Source organism: Leptopilina heterotoma, unplaced genomic scaffold (genome assembly GCF_015476425.1).
Source record: "Leptopilina heterotoma isolate Lh14 unplaced genomic scaffold, ASM1547642v1 Lhet_237, whole genome shotgun sequence".
Taxonomy (NCBI): domain Eukaryota; kingdom Metazoa; phylum Arthropoda; class Insecta; order Hymenoptera; family Figitidae; genus Leptopilina; species Leptopilina heterotoma.
In genome coordinates, this window is record NW_025110953.1 from 1,227,514 (window position 1) to 1,251,041 (window position 23,528).

A 23,528-nucleotide genomic window follows, 5' to 3' on the forward strand; every position below is an offset into this window, starting at 1 on the left:
TTTTACTCTAACCTTTGACGCTAATTTCAGGAACCTAATATTTTTTCCGATTTTTTCAATATAAATATTAAAAAAAAAATTACTAAATGCAAAAAGATCAAAAATATAGGTAAATTAAACATTTTAAAACTTAAAATATTTTACAATTCATGAAGCATTATTAATTATTATTATTATTAATTAAGTTTGTATTTAAAAATGAAATAAATTCATTTGAACGTTAAAAACTTTTGGGACATTGTGATAATAATAAACAGTAATTAATTTCATTATTCAACTAATATTAATTATTATATTATTTATTATATTATTATTTATTAAATTATTTGACAAATATTAAATTAAAATTCTTTGATAATTGATTTTTTTCTTCGAATTACTTACTACTGATATTCATTTATGAATTCAATTGTTTTCAATTTAATTTCTCAAAATATTAATTAATTTGATAGTTCTTTTATAAAATTTTTCTTTAAATTTAAGTATAAATCATTAAAAAATAATTAAATTTAAATTTCTCCGAACGCAAATTTTTACGTTAGTGGAGTTCACAACGTTTATAATCAACGATTTAGTAGAAACAAAATATTTTTCTAATCAAATGTTTGTCTTGAAAATTTTTTACAATGTTTTTTAGTCGAAAACTTTAAACAAAAAAAATTGTTATCTACATAAAAAATACATTTTTCTTTTAATCGTTGATTTTGCTAATTTTATTCACAAGTCTGTTTTTCTGAATTTCAAATTATACAATAAACATCATAAACATTATAAAATAAAACATTATTTTAGTTGAAAAATTATTTAAGTTTTCAACAATTGTTGAAAATTTAATGATCCTAAAGTTCTGAACGTTCAAATGAACGAAATTCATTTTTTTCTTCTTCAAATTAAATTTTTATTACAATATTTTGTGTCACTATGAATAAAATTAATTGTAAAGTTTCTCAATATAAAATTAATGTTTTAAATTTCTATTGCAATCAGCAATTTATGAAAATATTTTTAATAAAAAGTATTTCGTTCATTTGAACGTTCAAAACTTGGGAATCGTAAAATTTAAATAATTTCTAATTTTTATTAAGTTAATTAATTTTCAATTTTTTAAGTTTACAACAAAAATAATATATCATGTTTTTGAAGTGAAAAAAATTCAAGGAGAATTAAAGGTTTTAAATGTTTTTCAAAAATGCTTTTTTAAAAACCAAAAAGAACAGAATTTTTGTAATAATTCTAGAAATTTGATATATTTTTCCATTATTTTTTTTATCAAATTCCCTAACATTTTCCTGATCAATTTCAGTAAATTGTATAACAAAAATAAATAAATAGTTTGATTGTTAATTTTTTTCTCGAAAATCGATATTTTTGTTTTTTTAATAATAATAATATTTTAATTTTATTAAAAGGTATTTAATTATTTTTCTATAGAGGTCTGCATTCTATTGGATAAACGACTTTAATATTTATAAAATTCCTTACGTTACATTATTTAAATCACAAACAGTAAGAAACATTATTTATAATTATATTGTGGTGTTAATAATCTAAATCTAATCTATTATACTATAATATAATCTATTATACTTTGAAGTATAATTCAAAATAAAGAAAAACTTCTTTATTTTTTATTAGAAAAAGGTGAAAAAGGGGAAAAATCACCAAAAAAAAAAGGGGAAAAAGGTGTCAAATCGACAAAAAAGATGAAAAAAGTGCGAAAACTGAAAAAGGGGACAAAAGGGTAAAATTGGACTATCTTTGATGCCTGCAATAAAGGTAAATGTATCACAAGAAAGGGTAAAAGTGGAAAAGGAAGAAAAGAGAAAAAGATAAAGAAAAAGAATAATAAAATAAGATCAAAAGAATAAAAATAATGTGATAAAAAAGCAAACAGTGAAAAAAGATGCAAAAATTGCAAAAGAATTTATGAAAAAGTTAAAGGAGTTGAGAAATTGTGAATAAAAAGTAAATACAAGACAAAAGACAAAGAAGAACAGAATATGAAAAGTCAGAGGTTAAGAAATAAGAGAAGGGACAAAAAAGGAGAAAAATATTCTACAAAAAGGACAAAAAAAATACAAAACAAATGATTTGATCCAAATTTTTTGTATCAATTCGTTGCAATTTGATAATTTTAAGTTAGTCGCAAATCAATTTTTCTTCCACTGTTTTAATTTAAAAAAAAAAAAAACAGTGGAACTTTTTTTTTTTAAATAAAAACAGTGGAAACAGTTGAACTGTTAAAAAAAAACAGTGGAACTATTTTTTTAAAATAAAAACAGTGGATTTGATTTTACGTTTTAAAAAACGTTGCAGACCAAATATATCGACCTAATTTTCAGATTATTAAGAAACTGATTAAAAAACCTAAAAATTTGTCTCATTTTTAATTCCAGGCAAAAAATGTGTTGAATTTCGAAAGAAAAACAAGAGTTTAAATTGTAAGTGCTTTAAGACTTTCTTTTCACAGCGAAGGAAGAGAATAACGAGAGACAAGTCTTGGAGAAAAAAGGGTTAAAAGCAAATAATAAGCAGAGAGTGGGCGTAAAAGAAAAAAAGGAAAATAAAATTAAAAGAGAAAACCACGTGGATAAGAGAAAAGCGCCGAGATAGTTTCACCAAGATCCAAGCGTAGTTCGAATTCTCCGGTTGTTGTCTCCCGCGAGGGCAACCTCGCCTTCGGTGACTCCCAACAACGACAACGACGATGATGACGACGATGACGACGACGACAACAGCGACAGAGCCCATAATCTCATCTTTTTGTTTTTACTTTTAGTTCCCGCTTTCTGAGGCCACTACAAGCATCGCGAGATGAGAAGTGAGAGAAAAGAATCGCGATTCTTTACTCCCTTTGCTAAAAATCGAGTGCAAGAGAAAGGGAAAAAAAGAGAGAGAAAGAAAGAAAGAAAGAAAAAAGTGAAGTTGTGTCTCGAGACGCTGCGCCCAGTAAGCGGATATTATGGAGTATAGACTATAGATGTAGAAGTCTGGAAGGAGGCCTCAGACAAGTGGTGGTGGTGGTGGTGTGAGAGAAGCAGTACTGGAGAACATGCACGAGAACAAAGCAAGCCAGTTGTAAAACTTCAGGGCTCCTATATCCGGATAACTTTCCCCAACGTCCTACGCATCAAACAACGCACCTTCCACTCTCAAACACTCTAAAACCACACATTGATTTCAGTTTCCCTGATTTCAAGGAATTTCGAAAATTTTCCTATTTCATTTAATGTAAATTCTCTCCCTGTAATTGTATTTCGTGCTGAATGCTGAATTCTATTCACGGTTGATAATTCAATTCAATGTTTACTTCTTCAATTTAAATTTTACTTTAAATTAAATTTTACTCTATTTTCCTTTAATTTCAATTTTACTTCATTTCCCTCTTTAGTTTCAATTTTTACTTTACTTTCCTCTGTAATTTAAATTTTACTGTATTTTAAAACTTTATTATTTTGAAACTAAAAATCTGTTGGTTACGAAAAGTTTACTTCGAAAGGAGTAATTAATCTGTTCTATTTACAGGGTTTTTAATTAATTTTCTTTTTCCCTGATTTCTAGACAAAATTTTGACTTTTTCCCTCATCCTAAAGAATATTCTGATTTTTCTTTAAATCAATTATTTTTAATAATTTTTGACAACATTCTTTGAGAATTTTCAAAACTATTTCTTTATATAACAATTATAATTCAATTTTATGAAATTTCGATTACTTAGAAATTCTTCAATGAAACAAATCTTAGAAAATAAAAATTCCAAAGACTAAGAAAACGATTTATTTGATCGAAACGATTTATTATGAATTTCTTTAATTGGAAAATTATTCGAAAACATTAATAACTTTTTTTTTAAATAAATAATTAATTATTATTATTTTTCCATACACTAAAAAAACTTATTTGATTCAAATAACTGATTAATTGACTAATCAATTAAATATTTACTAGAATCAAATAAAAAATCAAATCAAATAATAATTTATTAGAAAACATGAAGATATCGATAACTTCGAGTCTTCGACTCGGTGATCGATTTAACTTCATGTTTTCTAATAATTAAAAGTGACAGAGTGATAAAATCATTATTTTACCTATATTATAATATAAAAACATTGTTTCTGTAACTTCTCCAAAATTATTTTCATCATTTCAATTCAATTATTATTTTCGAGAATTTTTAAGTAAAATTCTTCTTTAAATCGATTATTTTTAATAATTTTCTAAAAAGTTCTTTGAGAATTTTCAAATTCATTTGTTTATACAATATTCAATTTTACGAAATTTCGATTATTTGGAAATTCTTCAGTTAAATAGGTATTGTATTAGAAAATAAAAACTTCAAATAATTTAAAAAAAACAAAATTCAATTAAACTTTTTCAAAAAAATTAATTCTACTAGAATTGTTAGTTAAAAATACGAAAAATTCAAATTTTCAAAGATTTTAACTTGAAACCTATTCAAAATTCAATTATTTTTGAAAATTCATGCTATAATGCTTTTAATATTAAATTATTATTAAAAATTTTAACCAAAATTCATTTTTAAAACAATTTTTACTAAAAAATTCTACAAGAACCAATTACTTAAATACAAAAATAAATAACTTATTCAATAATTGAATGTTTCTTAAAATTTAATTTTTACAAAGAATTTTAGTAACAACTTTTGAAAATATTTAATTTCTTTTAAGGAATCTAATAAAAATTTTACTGAAATTTATTATATTCAAAAATTTTATAACATAAATTTTATGCCTTAATTTATAACACTTTTTGAAAATAATTGAAAACTTTTTGAAGAATTTTATTGCAATTTTTTTAAATAATTGAATTCCTAAGAAGAATTGAAATAATAATTTATGAATGTGATTGAATTCATGCGTAGAATTTTAATAAATTTTGTTTAGATAATTGAAATTTTGCCAAAAATTTTATTAAAATTTTTGACAATAATTTAATTCTTGAGATGAATCTCGATATCTATTTATAAAGATAATTTAATTCTTAACGAGAATTTTTAAAAAAAATTTTAAATAATTTAATTTCTGCAAAGTATTTTATTGCTTTTCAACAAAATTAAATTCTTGTTATAAATTTTGATACTTATCAAAATAATTAGGAAATTCTTCAATTAAATATACATTAGAAAATAAAAACTTGAAATAATATTAAAAATTTTCGATTAAACTTTTTGAAAAAAATTAGTTCCATAGAATTTTTAATTAAAAGTATAAAAATTTCAGATTTTCAAAGATTTTAATTTGAAATCTTTACAAAATTCAATGATTTCTAAAAATTGCAATTATTATTAACTTCTCTAAAATTCAATTGTTATCTAAAAATTCAATTAAATTAATATTTAAATCAATTTTTTTTTAGAAAATTCTACGAGAATTCAATTATTTAAATACAAACATAGATAATTTATTAAATAATTGAATGTTTTTTAAAATTAAATTCTTATTCATAATTTTATCAACAAATTTTTAAATAATTGAATTCTTTCAGCGAATTTTAATAAAATTTTTAAGAATAATTACATTTTTCGAGGAACTTGATTAAAATTGTGTTAAAAATAATTAAAATTCTGCGATGAGTTTTATTATTTATGAAAATAATTGAATTCTTACACCGAAGTTTATTATTAAAAAAAATAATTGAATTCTTTCAATGAATTTTATTATTTAAAAAAATAATTAAATTCTTTCAATGAATTTTATTATATTTAATTTTAAACAAATAATGGAATTCTTTTAATGAATTTTATTATTTATAAAAATAATTGAAGTGTTGACGAGAATTTTTTTTTTAATTTTGTAAAATAATTGAATTTCTGGAAAGAATTTTGATATTTATTAAGATAATTAAATAGTTAATAATTAATTAAATGAAACGCCAGTTAATTTTTGTATGTGTTTGAATTTTCGCAAATATGTAATTCCAAATATTGAAAATAATTGAATTTTGAATAATTGAAATGAAAAAAATTCTAAGAATTACTTTTTAAAAATAATTTTAATACTATTTTTAGAAGCCAATTTTTATCTTCAAAATTGAAGATATTTCATTAAATATTTCTCAGAATTTAATTATTTTCAAAATTTGCAATTAAAATTCTTCAAAAGTTGATTTTCAAAAATTGTAATAAAATACTTGAAAATAGTCGAAAAATTGAGGCTCTATTTATTCAGAGGAACATGTTCCTGAAGTTAGCGTCGGCGCTTAGCGTCAAAAATCCCTTTTTAGAGTTTTTATTAATAAAACTAACACTAATTTCACTGATCCGATTCACATAAAACTCTGTAAATTTCCATTCATCTCTCAGACCCCAAAAATCTTCCAAAAAATTGTTTACATTTTGTTTTCTTTAGTTTTCGCAAAAAGAAAATTTTTACAACGCTTAGCGTCGACCCTAAAACTTCAGAGACCTATATTTCCCAAAGGTATTTCGATTTCAATATAAATAAAAGAGCAAAATTTCAGCGCGGTTTGAAAATTCCTCTAAACTTGATAATACGTAAAAAATTTCTTCTTCTCGTTTATTTTAAATTGAAAAAAAACAATATTGAACATAAATTTAAAAAGTATGAAAAACATTCAAAAAAAAAGAGGCTAATATATTCGAAACAAATATATATCAGAATGTAAAGTATGTAAATATCTGAAAAAAATACCTAAATTCTTTTGGTCTTTGAATGAACAATTCCTGGAATTTCTTTTTTTTTTAAATTTCATCATTGTTCTCCTGTGTTGAAAAAAGCAAAAAGGAAAAAAAAAGAAATTAATGCGGCTGAAAATATTCCATGGCTTATAAGAAGGTATCAAAGCTAATTAAATTTGTCTAAGAATTTCACTTCAAGGACAAAATGATCTCTGATTTAAATTAAAGGAAAAAAAGAGAATCGAGAGCAAAAAGATATATTTTTATACGGCTTGAACTCCTCTTTATGAATTGAATTATAATAGCAAAACAAAATTTATTATTGTAACGTTTTCAATTATAAATTCATTATATTATTCACTTATTTCGTTATTTATTTATTATTTTTTTGTTATTAAACCCGTTTTTTCAAATTATTTTGTAATAAAAGGCCTCAGAAAGGCTTAAATTCATCATTAATTTTCTTGTTTATAATCAAACAAGAAATCAAAAAATAATTTATTTTAATGTTAAATTTTGTCTTTCATTTTCATGGGCATAAATTTTTATGTTAGAAATAATTTAGACATTTCCTAAAAAATAACATGAATTTGAAGCAAAAATAAAATAAATCTTTGCATTATTTTTTCGTTTTTAAAAACGAAAAAGCGAACTTCAACCTCGTAAAAAATAATTATTCATTTACATCAATTAAAAACTATTTTACAGTAAGTAACAACTGAAAAACAATATTTACTATCAACAAAGATAACATTTTCCCAAGAAACATTTACTACAACCACATATTTATTCTAAAACAGCAAAATTTGTACTTATATTTAGAAAATTTTTGCTTGTTCAGGTAAATATTTTCTTTTATCATCTCTTCTCTCCTTTCTTTTTCTTTTCTTGTTTTTCTTTTTCTTCCACACACGTTCCACACACGTGTCTATTTGTGTGTGTGTGTTGATAAAATGAGAAAGACAGCAAGTTTAGAAAGCGTTTTAAATGGATAATCAAAATCCGATTCTAATAATATTTCATCCTACCAGTTTTCAAACTAGACTAACTTGTTTGAAAACTGTTACAAGCAATGCTTGTTAACTTTATTTTAACCTATCCGTTTCAAGAGTAGTTTTCGTTAAACTGCCAGGGCATCAAATGAAATACAATTACGATTAACAAAAGCTTTAAATGTTAATTAGACTTTACTTCAAAAAAAGTGTAGTAAAACATTTTTGTTTCAGTGGTCACAAAGATTAAATTAATTACTACTTTCTACAATCACGTCATCCACCCACCTATCGATCGAGTCTTCAAAGCGAGTTTAATTAATTTGTCGAGGAAAATTTAAAAAAAAAAAAGAAAAATTTTCAATACGCATCGTGTATATATACATATATATATATATATATATATATATATGTACACAGCAAAGTTTAATGGTATTTAACTTTCTTTGCGATAGAGAGAAAACAGAGAATGGAAAAGTGCAGTTCGTGTGTTTATATTTATATATTTATTTTTATAAATATAGAAATAATAAAATTGGTATTTTTTATATTTTATTGCAAACAATAAATATTAATATTTGCTCTTTGTAAAACCCGTCTTTAATTGTTTTGTAATAATTACTAATATATTAATAATAATGAATTTACAGATTTTCCCTTTTTCGACATTTTTGTCGAAAAAAATAAATTATAAAAATAATTATTTTTGACTGCAGAAAAAACCTAACATTTGATATTAATACTAATACTTATAATAATAATAATAATAATAATAATAATAATAACTAATAAGAATAATAATTATAATGATGTATTTTTTATTTTTATCAACGTCGATAAAGTTCACAACGTTTATAAGAAACGAATCTCAAGAAAAAATATTTTTTCATTAAAATTTCTGTTTAAACAAAAATTTTTACAATATTTTTTAATCAACAACTCAAAAAAGAAAAATTTATAAAGTAAAAATAATGTTTTCTGTGTAAAAAATATTTTCTTCCAATCTTCGATTATTGCAAAAACGTTGCTTGCAAACTTCATGTACATGTTTATCCAAGAATATTAACTTTTTTCCTCATCTTATTTAATTCTAAATTTTTGTAAAATTCAATTATTATCCAAATGTTAACGTAGAATTTTTAAAAAAAATACGATTATATTTAAAAATTAATTTGAAAAGTAAAAATATGAAATTCAAGAACCTAATTTTTTCGCAGAATTCTAAATTAAATTACAAGAATTTATTTTAATTTTTTAATTATTGAATTAAAGAATTTCTAAATTAAATTATTGAAAACTTTAATAATTTTGTTTAATAAATATGATGTTATTTATTTATTAGATGTTATTTATTTTTCTGGAAGAATTAAAATTTTTAATGATCCTAAACTTCTGAACGCTCAAAAATGAACGAAATTGATTTATTTCTTCTTGAAATTAAATTTTTATTACAATAATCTTGCGTCACTATTATAAAAAAATTAATTGTAAAGTTTAGTTTCTAATTTTTATTGCAATTAGCAATTTATGAAAATAATTCGTAAAAAATATTACGTTCATTTGAACTTTTAAATCTTGTGGATCATAATTTTTAATATTTTTTTAAAGCATTTGTCATTTAATTATTTCTAAAAATTACAACAATAATTCTTCCAGAAATCAATTATTTTTTGGAATTTTTAATTTAAATTTTGACTCGCTCCCAAGAAAGATACTTAAGACGCAGACGAATTATAGGTTATGTTTGTGTTAGATTTTTCTTGATTAAATATTTCTTTTTATTTATGTTTTCATTTTAGTTTTTATTCAATATTTTGAATGTAATGAAGACTTGAGCATCAATAATTTTTTAATATTAATTGATTCTCTTTCTGTATTTTTACTCGAAAAGCTAAAAACATAACCTAAAATTATTTGCTTTCTTAGTTACCTTTTTTGTGAACGCGTCACAATTATTCAAAACTTTATGATTTCTTTAGGAAAATAATAAATTAAGAATTTTTTAAAATTGCTCAAAAATAACATAATTTTGAAGCCAAACTAAAATAAATTATTGCATTATTTTATCGTTTTCATTTTTAAAAATAATGCGAATTTCAGCGTCATAATTTGAAAACCTTTTGAAATTAATTATTTACAATAATTTCTACAATTACTCTTCAAACATGTAATTATATTTTTTAATTTTAACTGGAATTCTTCTCTAAATTAATTCTTTGATTTCGAGAATTCAATAAATTCCACTAAAATGAATTCAATTACATATTTAATTATATAAAAAAATAATTAATTTTCTGTGAATTATAATAATAAAAAAATAATATAAATACCGAATAATATAAATCTAATAATTAGGCGAACGAATTGCAATTATAGAAATAATATTCAATTGAACATAAGAACTATTTTAAATTATTAATCCATAAGTTTTGAACATTCAAATAAAACGAAATATTTACACAAATTACTGATTGCAATAAAAGTTAAAAACTTAAATACAACATTTACAAACTTCATGATCAATTTCTTTGATATAGTGTTGCAGAATTATTGTAATAAAATTTTAATTTAAAAAGGAAATAAATAAATTTTGTTCATTTAAACGTTCGGAACTTTAGAAACATTTAAATTATTCTAAAAATTTCAAAACAAGTTAGATATGTTTTGAATTTAGAGTTTAATTTAAAAATGTTAGTTTAACCCTCCGGTCTAGTCAAGTGACCGTTAAAGTGATCTATTTGGTCGCGTAGTGGGAACTATGCGGCAATCATGCTACATACCATTAGAATGGGAATAAAGTTAATTAGAAACATTATTTTCCCTATTAGACAATTTTCAATTAATTAAAATTTTTGGATTAAACTTATGAAATTTATAGCATTTGCCTACGAGAATTTCTTTTCTTTTTTTTGCTTTTGTATTTAATTTTAGATTATAGTCTCTTTAGTTTATCAAAATTCGTTGTACAGATTTTTAAATCTCTCTATAGATTTAAAAATGTGTACAACGAATTTTTCTGGGTCTATAATAAAAAATTTTTTTGAGAAACTTTCCTTATCTCGACCATCAATGTAATATACATTTATCTATACACATGTTGCTCTATTATAGAAACTTTAGTAATACACCCATAAAAATTGAATTTAGTTTACTAATTATTGTCATTAAATTTTGTTTACGAATCGTAAAATTACTCCAGATATGTTAAGACTTTAAAATTACCTAATTTATTTACAGAATGCAAGTGCTCTAAAGTTGTGAACGTTATCAAATGAACGTTTTTTGTTCATGAACGTTATTTGTTTTTAAATTCAAATTTTCTTTGAATAAATATTGCATCACGTGTTAAAAAGTAATTTGTAAAGTTTCAAAAGTCTTTAATTTACAGTTTTAATATTTATTGCATGTCAGTAATTTTTCAAAATATTTATAGTGAAAAAAAAAATATTTCTTTGTGTTTAAATATTTTTAAAAATTACCAGGATTTAATGTTTTATTAATAATTAGTTATACTTTTACTAAATAGTTTTTCCTACTAATTTCTTATGTTTTTACTAATAGTTAGTTATTTTTTCTAACAATTAGATATATTTAATAATAATTAAATATCTTTGACTAAGAATTACATATTTTTTAACTAATAATTTAGATATTTTTACAAATTAGTTATTTCTCCACTAATTATTCATTTTTCACTAATAATTAGTTACTTCTGACTAATAATTAATCCATTTTTACAAATAGTTATTTTTTAATAATTGCTGAAGCAAAAAGTCTGCCCAAATTTGACTAACAATTAGTTATTTTTAACTAATTCAAATTTAGAGAGACAATAATAAAGTTAATTAGTTTGAGCACAGAAAGAAGTTCAATACATAATTATTAAAAGTTTTGCTAGGAATAATATATTGTAAAACTTTTAAAAATTGCACAAAGAAGAATGAATAATCTAAATAAAAATTTAAAAGAAATAATAAAACTATCATTCATTCGAACGTTTAAAACTTTAGGAACATTAAAATGCAAATTTTTTCCAGTTAAATTTATCAAAAACAATAAGAAATTTTGTTAAAGAGAGGTCGAATTTTATGAATGGATAGTAAACGTCCGAATGTGTCGGACAAACGTAACAGCATTGAAAAAAAGGAAAAATTTTTTCTTTAGACAATGACAATTAATAATGACATTAACATAATAATAACAAAATGAATTCAAGTCAAATAATCACTAACCAAAGTTTAAAAAAAAAAAGTATCCAAACAAATTTGTATCAAAACAAAGAAGTCAATTTTTGGAACGCCAGTCAAATATTTTGTTAGAACGCAGAGAAAAAAAAAGAGAATCAAAATTATATATTGTACAACTGCAATTGTAACGTTTCTAGGAATCAGATGCAGCAAAAAAATGTCATGTCATTATTGCACACACATGTAAACGTATCCCTTGGTAATAATAAACCCAACAACAGACAATCACACACACATAGAAATTTGAAAAATTCTTTACAGACAGAATCACAATTTTCCATTTCTAGCAAAAGTGCAACTTTGGTTATAATTTTGATTTAGTTTATTTTGCAATACAATCTCTTGATTTTTTATTTCGTTTATAGGCAAAGTTTAAATAATTCATTGAGGAGTAATTTTTCGGTGAAATTAAAATAATTCCTTGAAAAGGTTTTTTTTTTTATTCGGGAAGGTATAATAATTTATCCTGAATGAATAATAGAGAAAAATTCGCTTACCCAACTGCCGGAAAGGTTGTGTAAGGAAACATCTCGTGACGCCTTTATTTCCAGGATCCTGACAAGTGGGACCCGGCGTGCCCTACACTAAATGCTCCTCTTCCTATGGATAGCCAGTGTTCTCTCAATATTCAGTAATATTCCAAAAGAGTAAACTTTTAATATAAAATATCCTTCCAAAGTTGTTGGGAGCACTGGACATCCAAGTCCAAGGTCACGGGCGCGGGTCACACCAACGATTCACAAATACCAATAAAACACCCACAACTGTAATAACATGAAACAAAACACTCAAGGTGTCGTCGACCGGCTCTCTTTTTTTCTCTCCTCTCTCTCTCTCTCTCAGTATAATATTTGTGATATGTATATGTGTATTTCGATTTTGAAGGCACAAGACGCTCTCTCGTACTCTCTCTAACAATGAATAGCGGCTTGTGCTGAACGAACAAAAGCGACAGATCAAGGGACGCAGACACCGGGGGGAAAGAGTGAGAGAGAGAGAGAGAGAGAGAAAAGAGAAAAAATGCAGGAAAAAATTGACGACAGTTCGTTATTATAATTTTATTAAATCACTCACACTTCACGTAATTAAGATGATCAATGCACACGTTGTTTGAATATTAAAATTATTCAAATTGACAGGAGGAATGATTCTTTTTTTTTTCTCTGCAATGACAGCAACGCGCAAACCAACTGCGAGCAATGTGATCGGCGTCTCTGTCCGTGCAGCAGCTGTGGCTCGCCGGCCCACCGGTGTCGGGGGAGAAGGAAGCCAACAAAATGTAAAGGGAAGAGGGGGAAGAGAGACGGCACGAGGAGAGGGTAAGGGAGTGAGTGAGAGGGAGAGAGAGAGAAAAGAAGGAGAGTGAAATCGTGCAAGGCTGAGTGCGTGAGAGAAAAGGATGTCGTGACATCGCGACGAGACGAGGTGGGGATTTGGTTGTCGAGTCGATGGTGGTTCTAAAAGAGAGCGAGCGAGAGAGGGATGGAGGAGAAAACCCGGCGAGAGAGAAGATGGCGCCCTCTCTTGAAGCGTGGCTGCCGTACGAACTAATGTACCTTTTGTACCCTTTGGGATCGGGAGTGTTTGAACCTTCAAGTATGATCTCTTCGGATGGCGCTCGATCCTTGCAGTGGTGCTCATTAAATTCGCACGCAAAAACACTGCAGTTCGATTTTAAACAACTTTTATAATTACTCTAATTATTTAAATAAACACCGAATAAATATAGTAAAGCTCCAAAATAATTTACCATTCATTTCAAAATTTCAATTTCTTAATTTCGTATTTAAATTTTTGTTTTTCTGCAATTAAGCATGTTCCAGTCAGAATTTAACTACATCACGCTATTTTGAACTAATTTTTAACCCCTCCTCCCTCTTTGACACATTTTTATATACAAAATAACATTTTTTCCTTATTTCGTCACCTACCCCTTCCATTTTCATTTTCCCCGTCCCCCACCCCTAAAAGTGTAACTAGTTTGTGAACGACCCCGTTTTAACACAAAATAAAACCGCATAATTAACACGTCCCTGCGCAGTTAGCGTCGACGCTAATTTGTCACAAATAATTTTTTTTGCAAGACAGAAAAAAATAATTGTTTTAAACGTTTTAGCCTTAAAAAGAGTCCTGAACATTTTTTTTTCACTTTCTTGACGAATAAAAGAATTAAAATTAGCAGGGCTCGAACTAGGTCTGTAGATCCCGTAAAAGTCCGTTTTTTTGAAAAAAGTTCCGAAAGTCCGTAAATTGTACGATATACTTTGGATGATTTTAGAGAAATTACAAATGATTGTAGAAATTCAATTATTTTCAAAAGTAATAAAATTCTTTGCAAAAATTCAAATATATTTAAAAAATTTTTTTAAATTCTCGTCAAAATTTCAATTATGACGAGAATTATTATTAACAAGAATTATTAGATTATTATTAACATTCAATTAGTAACATTAGTCAAAAATTTTGATTAATTTTTAGTAGTTTTTTACTAATTGCTAGTAGAAAACTACTAATTAAGATTAAGAGAGTAGAAATAATTATTTTCTTTTACGAAATTCAATTATTTTCAAAAATTTTAATAAAATTCTTGTCACAACTTCAATTATTTTTAAAAATTTTTCTCAATTCAATGAGGGGCCATCCATAAACCACGTAGCCTCTTGAGGGGGAGGGGGGGTCAAGCAATTGACTACGACAAGAGGAAAAAATGGCGCTAATACATGTAATAGCGTACTACATGGGGGGAGGGGGGGGGGGGGGGTCAAAATTCCCCAAAAATGGGGCTACGTGGTTTATGGACGGCCCCTGATTTGAAATTAATTATTTTCACAAAAAAATAAAAATTTCACAGAAATTCAATTATTTACAAATTTTATATAAATTACTTAGCCATAATTCAATTATTTTTGTAAGTAATAAAATTCTTTTTAAGACTTCAATTATTTTCATAAATAATAAAATTTATAGCAGAATTTTGATTATTTTTAATACAATTTGAATCGAATGCCTCGAAAAATGTAATTATTCATAAAAATTTGATTAACATTCATCAAAAAAATTCAATTATTTAAAAATTTGTTGATAAAATTCTTTATGAGAATTTATTTTTAAGAAGTAATCAATTATTCAATAAATTATTAATTATTGGATTTAAATAATTGGATTCTTGTAGAATGTTCTAATTAAAACTGAATTTTTAGAAAAAAATGAATTTTGAAAAGATTTCAAATTAAAATCTTGGAAAATCTGAATTTTTTATTCTTTTCAACTAACAATTCTGTAAAATTAATTTTTTTTAAAAAGTTCTCGTCAAAATTTCAATTATTATGTTTTCAAATAATAAAATGCTTCTAAGAAATTCAATTGTTTTCAAAAATTTTAATAAAATTCTTGTCAAAATTTCAATTTCAAATCAATCTTTAGAAATAATTAAATTCTTCTCCGAAATTCAATTATTTTTAAAAATTCTAATAAAATTCTTGGCAAAATTACAATTATTTTCAAAAATTTTCCTCAATTCAATGATTTTTAATATAGGCATCTACTGTTCTAATAAATTTTTCCAAAAGATTTCAATTATTTAAAAAACAGTTTATAAAATTCCTATACACAAACCTTTAATTATTTTCAAAAAATAATTAAAATTTCACAGGAATTTCATTATTTACAAACTTTTTTATAAATTTTATCGCAATCATTCAATTGCTTTTATAAATAATAAAATTTTTACACGGATTCAATTATTCATAATAAAATTCTTATTATAGGAATTCAATTATTGAATAATTGAATTCTAGTAGAATTTTCTCATAAAAATTGATTTAAAAATGGATTTCAGTTAAAATTTTAGATTATTTTATATTAAAAGCATTAGAGCGTAAATTTTTAGAAATAATTCAATTTTGAAAAAATTTCAGATTAAAATCTTTGAAAATTTGAATTTTTCATATTTTTAATTAACAATTCTGTGGAATTAATTTTATTTTTTAAGTTTTATTGTGGATTCTTTCTACTTTATTTTTATTTTCTAATATATATTTAATTAAAGAATTTACGAATAATTGAAATTTCGTAAAATTGAATATTTGTAAACAAATGAATTTGAAAATTGTGAAAGAACTTTTTCGAAAATTATTAAAAATAATCGATTTTAATAAGAATTTTAGTTAAAAATTCTTGTAAATGATAATTGAATTGATAATGATCTTATCACTCCGTCATTTTTAATTATTATAAAACATGAAGAACTCGATAGTCTTCGACTCGGAGTTATCGATTTCTTCATGTTTTATAGTTATGAAAAATTTAATTTAATTCTTTTTCTCAAAACAGAAAAAATTGTTTCAAACATTTCAGACTTTAAAAAAGCCCTACATTTTTTCACTTTCTTAGTGAACTAAAGAAGTAAAATTAGTGACTAAAAATCCTAATAATATTTTTTGACGCTGAGCCTCAACGCTAACTTCGGGGATATTATGAACCATTAATTTTTTAGTCTTAACTATAGAATTAGGGACGTTTTACTGTGATTCGTTTTCTTTTATGATTTCTTTTTTTACAGAAAATGTTATAATTTTTATATTATCCACTTTTTAAGTCTAATATTAGCGTCGACGCTGAGAGTCGAAAAAACTGTTTTTCACAAAACCGAAAGGAAGCAAACATTTGTTTCGAAGTTTTTAGGCTAAAACAGTTACCTAAACAAATATTTTGAATTTCCTAGAACAATAAAAAACGTAAAATTAGAGACATTTTTATTTCTAAAAACTGTTTTTGACGGTTAGCGTCGACGCTAAGTTCAGGAATATTAATTTTTACAACCACTGGCTTATCTTGCCAATTACATCTATGATATAGTTTCTCCAATTCTGTTAGTTAGGTTTTATTAATAATTATTTGCCTAAAATTATATTAAATAAACAAATTTCCAGGTTTTTATATTTTTTAAGTGAAATAAACAAAATAAAAAGGATAAAAATTGTTGAAATTGTTAATTAAACATTTAGTTAAAAATAATTTTTAATAACAGTAAACATTATTTTTTAATTTTTGCAGTGCACGAAACAATATTCTGTAATAAAATTCAAATTAAAAGTGAAAAAAGTGTCGTTTCTTTGAGTGTTTAAAACTTTAAAAATAATAAAGTTACCGCACAGGAGAGCGACAACTTTTAAAATTTACAGACAGTCTAGATTTTTTTGTAAGTAGTAAAAAGTTAGTCAACACTCTTTTTCGTGCTTGAGTCAAATTTATAAGCAAATATGCTAAATACAAAAAAAATATGCTGCTCTAAAATAAGTTTTGATGTTCCCATTATACCAAGTGAACTTAAAAATAAGAATTAATAATTTAAATGAAAATTGTGTTGCACTTTCGTACTTTTTATTAGTACAACACTATTTCGTAACCGTGGCAAATGAATCTGTAACAGCAGTGCGATTATTGATATAAACTATAAAAACAAAATTAGAGCATTTATTTAACAAAAATTGGCTATATGGTTACTGACGTTAAAAAATTCACCATAGTAGAACTTTTTCATAAAGAGATTTCGTGTGTTGAGGTAAGTTCAGTTCAATGTATCCGGTAGCGGAAATCGGAAGTCGAAATCCTTGGTAAAAGGGTAGAATTACTCAGGGTAATATCATGTTTCGAATGGGAAGAAGAGAATGTTCGACAAAAAAAAAACCTGGTAAGAGAGAATTTTTTCAAACAATATATATCATATGTCTTAAACTTTATAGTTTCAGCAAAATTAGTGCATAAAAAAATTTCTTATTCCTTTTGGTATATGGACCAGCGATCATCTATCATCAGAATGTTTACTATGCGGAAAAGTCTTAATTACATGACATCATTTTTAGTCTAAAGTTACAAAGTTTTTAGCATAAAAAGCTCCTTTATTAAAATCTCTAACAAATTTTTTCTCTTCTACTCCGTGAGGTAATGTACTCTCTAAATTGAAATTAGATGAACGTTTACTATAATAGAATCAGTACATTCAGTTTCGACTAATGATTATTTAGCTGAAACTAAAACCCACTTAATTTTTTTAATTAAATTGTAATGTTAAATATTCTTTATGAATACATTCAAATGCCGGTTTAGCGGACTGTCTGGGGGAGTTGTCCGTTAAAGTGAACAATACCTTAACAATACCTTTAATGAGTTAGGACAAAGAAAATCGTAAATCACAACCCAAAAAGTCCGCTAAACCGACGTTCGAGTGTATTTAGTTACTGCAGGTCAGGGAATTCAGGGAAAAATCAGGAAAATTAGAATTGTTCTGGAAAATCAGGGAAAAGTCAAGGATTTTTATAGAAAGTATACTAGAAAAAATTAAATAATTCATAAGAAAATTCTAAATTTCAGGGTGTCTCTTCTTTTGCCTCATAAACTATAAAATTACCACGAATTCTAAAAACCTTCAATTTTTTCTATTAGAAATTTTAAAGAACTTAGATTGTTGAAAAAATTTAATAATTCAAAATCATTTGATATTAGTTAAATTTTTTAATTATAGGTATATATTTAATTAATTATTAAAAATAATGCGTTTATTTAGAAAAAATATTCTAAATATAATTCTTCTTAACGAAGAATTTTCGTTAAAAACAATAAAAAAAAATTGAATTTTAGAGAAGTTACAAATGATTGCAGAAATTCAATTATATTTTCAAAGGTAACAAAATTCTTCGCAGAAATTACAATTATGTTAAAAAATTTTTTAAATTCTCGTAAAAATTTCAATTATTTTCAAAAGTAATAAAATTCATCGCAGAAATACAATTATGTTAAAAAATTTTTTTCCATTTTTAATATTAACTTCCCAGGTGCGAAAAGTTGGTCGGGCCATGGTCGCGCCGACCAAGTGGATAGTCGTGCCGACCTTGGCAGCCAAAGGTCGGCCGAACTAGTGAATTGTAACACCCGCCGTCCAGTGGCTAACATGGTCGGGCCGACTATGGTTGCCAAAGTCGGGCAGACCAGGGGTGCCAAAGTTTTCCCGACCATGAGAAAGAAGGTCGGCTTCATTTTGGCAACCATGGTCGTGCCGACCTTGGCAGCCAATAGTCGGCCGACCGTTTGCAAAAAATTATTAACTTTACAATTAACAGATATTAAGTGATATCTTAATATTCATTATTTATTTATTTATCGCATTCATCTTAACACTAGACGCAATCTTATACATAAATACAAATTAAAATTTCTAACGCTCGCAGGGATCGAACTCGCAACCTAACGCACCGAAGTCTAACACGCTAACCATTACGCTACGCTTACATGAAAGCCTAAGAACAAAAATGAATTTATAAGCTGCAATTTAAAAAAAGAAATTTGTAATTCATAACGATTAATAAATCAGATAACGTTTATTAGTTTTTGTTTAATCCATTTTAGCTAAAATAATTAACACAAAAACTTTTAATTTCTACCATGGCAGTATAGAAATGTTTTTTAAGATGGTCGGGCCAACCGTGGCCAGAGTCGGCCCGACCAACAGAAATTAGGTTTTTTACACTCTGGCTGCCATAGTTTTACCGACCATCGGCCCGACTCAGGCCAGAGTCGGCCCGACCAACAGAAATTAGGTTTTTTACACTCTGGCTGCCATAGTTTTGCCGACCATCGGCCCGACTCAGGCCAGAGTCGGCCCGACCAACAGAAATTAGGTTTTTTACACTCTGGCTGCCATAGTTTTGCCGACCATCGGCCCGACTCAGGCCAGAGTCGGCCCGACCAACTAAAATTAGGTTCTCTAAACTCTGGCACCCATAGTCGGCCCAACCTTGGGTGGAAACAGTAACCAAAGTCGGCCCGACTTTGGCTGCCGACCTATTGGCAGCCATAGATGGGCCGACCTGGGCCCGACCTGCCAACTCTGGCGGCCGACCAAAATTCGCACCTGGGTTAATGTTAAATTTTAGATTTATTTGTAGTATTATGTACGATTAGGATCTGCTTAAACTTTGCCCGTTTATAAATAAATAAATAAAAATCTAGTAAAAATTTCAATTATTTGCAAAAATAACAAAATTCTTCTCCAAAATTTAATTATTTTCAAATATTTTAATAAAATTCGAGGTAAAATTTCAATAACTTTCAAAAATTTTTCTCAATTCAATGATTTTTAATATCTACTATTTTAAAAAAATTCCTTCTCAATAATTCCATTATTTTCATAAATAATATACTTCTTTACAGCGATTCAATTTTAATAAATAATACAAATATTTTTAGGAATTCAATTGTCATTATTAATAATAAAATTCTTCGCAGAAATTCAATTATTTTCAAAAATTTTGTTAAAATTCTCTTCAGGATTTCAATTATTTTTATAAATAGCAAAATTTTTTGTCCAAATTCAATTATTTAAAGAAATTTTAATAAAATTCATGAAAGAATTTCAATTATTTTCTAAAATAACAATATTCATCACAAGAATTGAATTATTTTCAAAAGTAATAAAATTCTTGGCAAAATTTCAATTATTGTTTTTTCGAATTCAATCATTTTCAATATTTACTATTTTAATAAAAATTTCCAGACGAATTCAATTATTTAAAAAAATTTTAATAAAATTCTACGCAAACATTTAATTATTTTTATAAATAATAAAAATTTCAGAAAAATTTTATTATTTACAAATTTTTTATAAATTTCTTCGCAATAAAGCAATTATTTTCATAAATAATAAAACTTATTGTAGAATTTCAATGATTTTTATAAATAATAAATTTCTCTAAGAGATTTAATTATTTTCATAAATAATACAATTTTTTTTTAGGAATTTATAATAATTCTTTGAATTTCAATTATTTTTATGATAATTTTAATCAAATTTTTCGAAAAATGTAATTATTCTTAAGAAATTTTATAAAAATTCTTTGAATGAATTTAATTATTTAAAAATTTGTTGATAAAATTCTTTATGAGAATTCAATTTTAAGAAAAATTCAATTATTCAATTTTATTTTTGTATTTTAATAATTGAATTCTCGTAGAATTTTTCCAATAAAAAATGATTTAAAAATGAATTTCAGTTAGAATTTTAGATAATAATTGAATATTCGAATTATTGTAGCATTAAGATCCAGTTTCACCAATTAGGTACCATTAAAAGTTAATCAATGATTAAATCCTCAATCAACCAATCATGAGCCGTTAAACTGGCTTCAATCTTTAATTAACATCTAATTGAGGTCGATGGAATATAATTTTTAGAAATAATTGAATTTTAAAAAGTTTCCAAATTAAAATCTTTGAAAATCTGAATTTTTCATATTTTTAACTAACAATTCTGTAGAATTAATTTTTTTGAAAAAGTTTAATTGATTTTTTTTAAAATTATTTGAAGTCATTATTTCCTAATAAGTTAAATAATTTCCGAACAATCGAAATTTTCTAAAATTGAATTGTAAACAAATAGATTTGAAAATTCTCGACGAACTTTGTTAAAACTGATTAAAAATAATTAATTTAAAGAAGAATTTTAGTTAAAAATTCTAAAAAATATTAATTGAATTAAAATGATGAGAATAATTTTGAATAAGTTACTGTAATAATATTCTTATAATATAAAACAATGATTCTATCACTCGGTTATCTTTAATTATTATAAAAAATGAAGAAATCGATCACTCCGAGTCTTCGACTCGGAGCAATCGATATCTTTATGTTTTATAAACAATACTTTTATAAGTTGTTTAATTTAAAAAAGGTTTGAATTTGAAATTTTTCAAAATTTTAATTTATGGAAAAATAGTAATGATTAAATATTTATTTAAAAATAAAGTTATTGATGTTTTCGAATAATTTTACAATTAGAAAAATTCCTAAATAAATAAATTCTTTAGTATTAGGGAAAAAATCAAAATTTTTTCTGGAAATCAGGAAAAAGGAAATGTCCTTTTAAGAATAAATATTGTAACGCTGAATTTGGAATATACATGTAGATACTATAAAATGCTATTTTCTTCTCGTGATCCTTTATCATATTTCTGTTTGAAGAACACACATTTAAAAGACTCTCATTCGGATGATACAACATATAAATGTTCCCTCTAGTATTTATAGACACTACGAAAAGATAATTTTAAAGGTTTTATGATGATTTATTTTGACGGAATTTGATTTAAACAAGCAAAATGCGTATATGTATTACGACCTCCACGACGAGTAAAACATTATACATATTTTATATAAAAGCAAGTGTGAGAATAACATTGAGAATCTGTAATAGCTTTTTGAAAATTATTACAACAGCAATGCGAATTCTTATATGCTCCACAAATGCATATGGAACACATGACGTACGCCTTCCTCTCTCTCTCTCTCGCTCTCTCTCTTTCTCTCTCTTGAAATATTCTATCCATCCAATATCGAATAACAAAATTTGAACACCACCTTTTTACACCTAATAAATACTTTATGTAAAGCATAAACTCGCGCACAAGCTTATCAAAATGAAATCGAAAACAGAAAGAAATTTAATGCTACTTTATGCTAACTTAATGCTATGTATACAGAAACAAATACTTTCTCTGTCAAAAGAGAAAAAAAAAATTCTATTTATATACAACTAGTTAAAAAGTTGACGATGTTTTGAAAATTTTATCCGTAATTCCCAGGAGAAGATCGTGTGAATAAATCACCATTACGTTTAGTAAATCTAATGACAGCATTGAATCTCCTCTTTACTACTCTATTGACTATGTGCAAACAAAATAATCGAGATAAATTGCATCGATACTTTTGAAATTTACCGAAGCTTGAAGGTAGTCATTTAAGTGGTAAAATAAATCCATTAGATGAGTTAATCATATAGTATTTAAATCACAGTATATCTTTATATATGAATATCATTCAGTATTATATATGAATATTTTCCGAACGTCATTTGACCAAAATATTGCATTTTACCGAACTTCATTTAACCGAACTGTCAATTAATAATGACAATTGCAATTGTCATTATAACGAACTGACATTTCAATTAAATTAAACATTCACTTATTGAAGAAGTAGTTTTTTAAACACATATGTAAATTATTTTTATTATAAGAACATACAAACTAAAATCGTTCATTTGATGGTTCAAATGTGTGGAAATAATAACACTTTGGTAAAGTTCACAACCTTTATAATCATTTAGAAGAAAAAAAATTTTTCTATCTTAATTTTCACACATTTTTGCATATGAAATTTTTTGTTTAATTTTTACGTGAATAATTTCAAATAGAAAATGTAAACAAAACATTTTATTGTTTTCGTCAGGAAACATATTTTGTTTCTTGCAATCGTTGATTCTGAACGTTGTGAACTTCACCGATGTATATACAATAACGAATTGTTATTTTATAGAATTGAATTTTTTCTAAAAAGAAATGTGTTGGAATTGTTATTATTGCAAATATTTTCATTATTGTAAATTGTTATTTTAACTGAAATGCAATTTTAATGAATTGGCATTTTTGCGAATTGTTTTTAAAAACGTCATTCAAAAGAGCCTCATTTCGAACAAACAGGCTTCGTGCTTAGTAATTATTTTTTAGAAAGCAAAAAGTAGTTTTGAGCCTGAAAAGAAGTAGTTAAAAAGTGACTACTGAAAAATTAAATTTGACA

At 25.0% G+C, this 23,528-nt stretch overlaps 1 protein-coding gene across 3 annotated transcripts in view; it reads right to left on the reverse strand.

Moving 5' to 3' along the window:
- Nucleotides 1-23,528, reverse strand: part of LOC122502733 (RNA-binding protein Musashi homolog 2) — a 309,565-nt gene that overhangs the window by 122,600 nt on the left and 163,437 nt on the right. Inside the window, exons 1-2 of one of the 3 annotated variants that reach the window (XM_043612917.1) lie at nucleotides 12,975-13,328; nucleotides 12,398-12,664 (exon numbers count right to left, since the gene is read on the reverse strand). The exons of the other annotated variants lie outside the window; for them this stretch is intronic. Of the exons in view, the coding sequence (XP_043468852.1) occupies nucleotides 12,398-12,429 (32 nt within the window). The 5' untranslated portion in view covers nucleotides 12,430-12,664; nucleotides 12,975-13,328. Of the gene's footprint in view, nucleotides 1-12,397; nucleotides 12,665-12,974; nucleotides 13,329-23,528 lie in introns of those variants that run through there. 3 annotated transcript variants of the gene reach the window in all.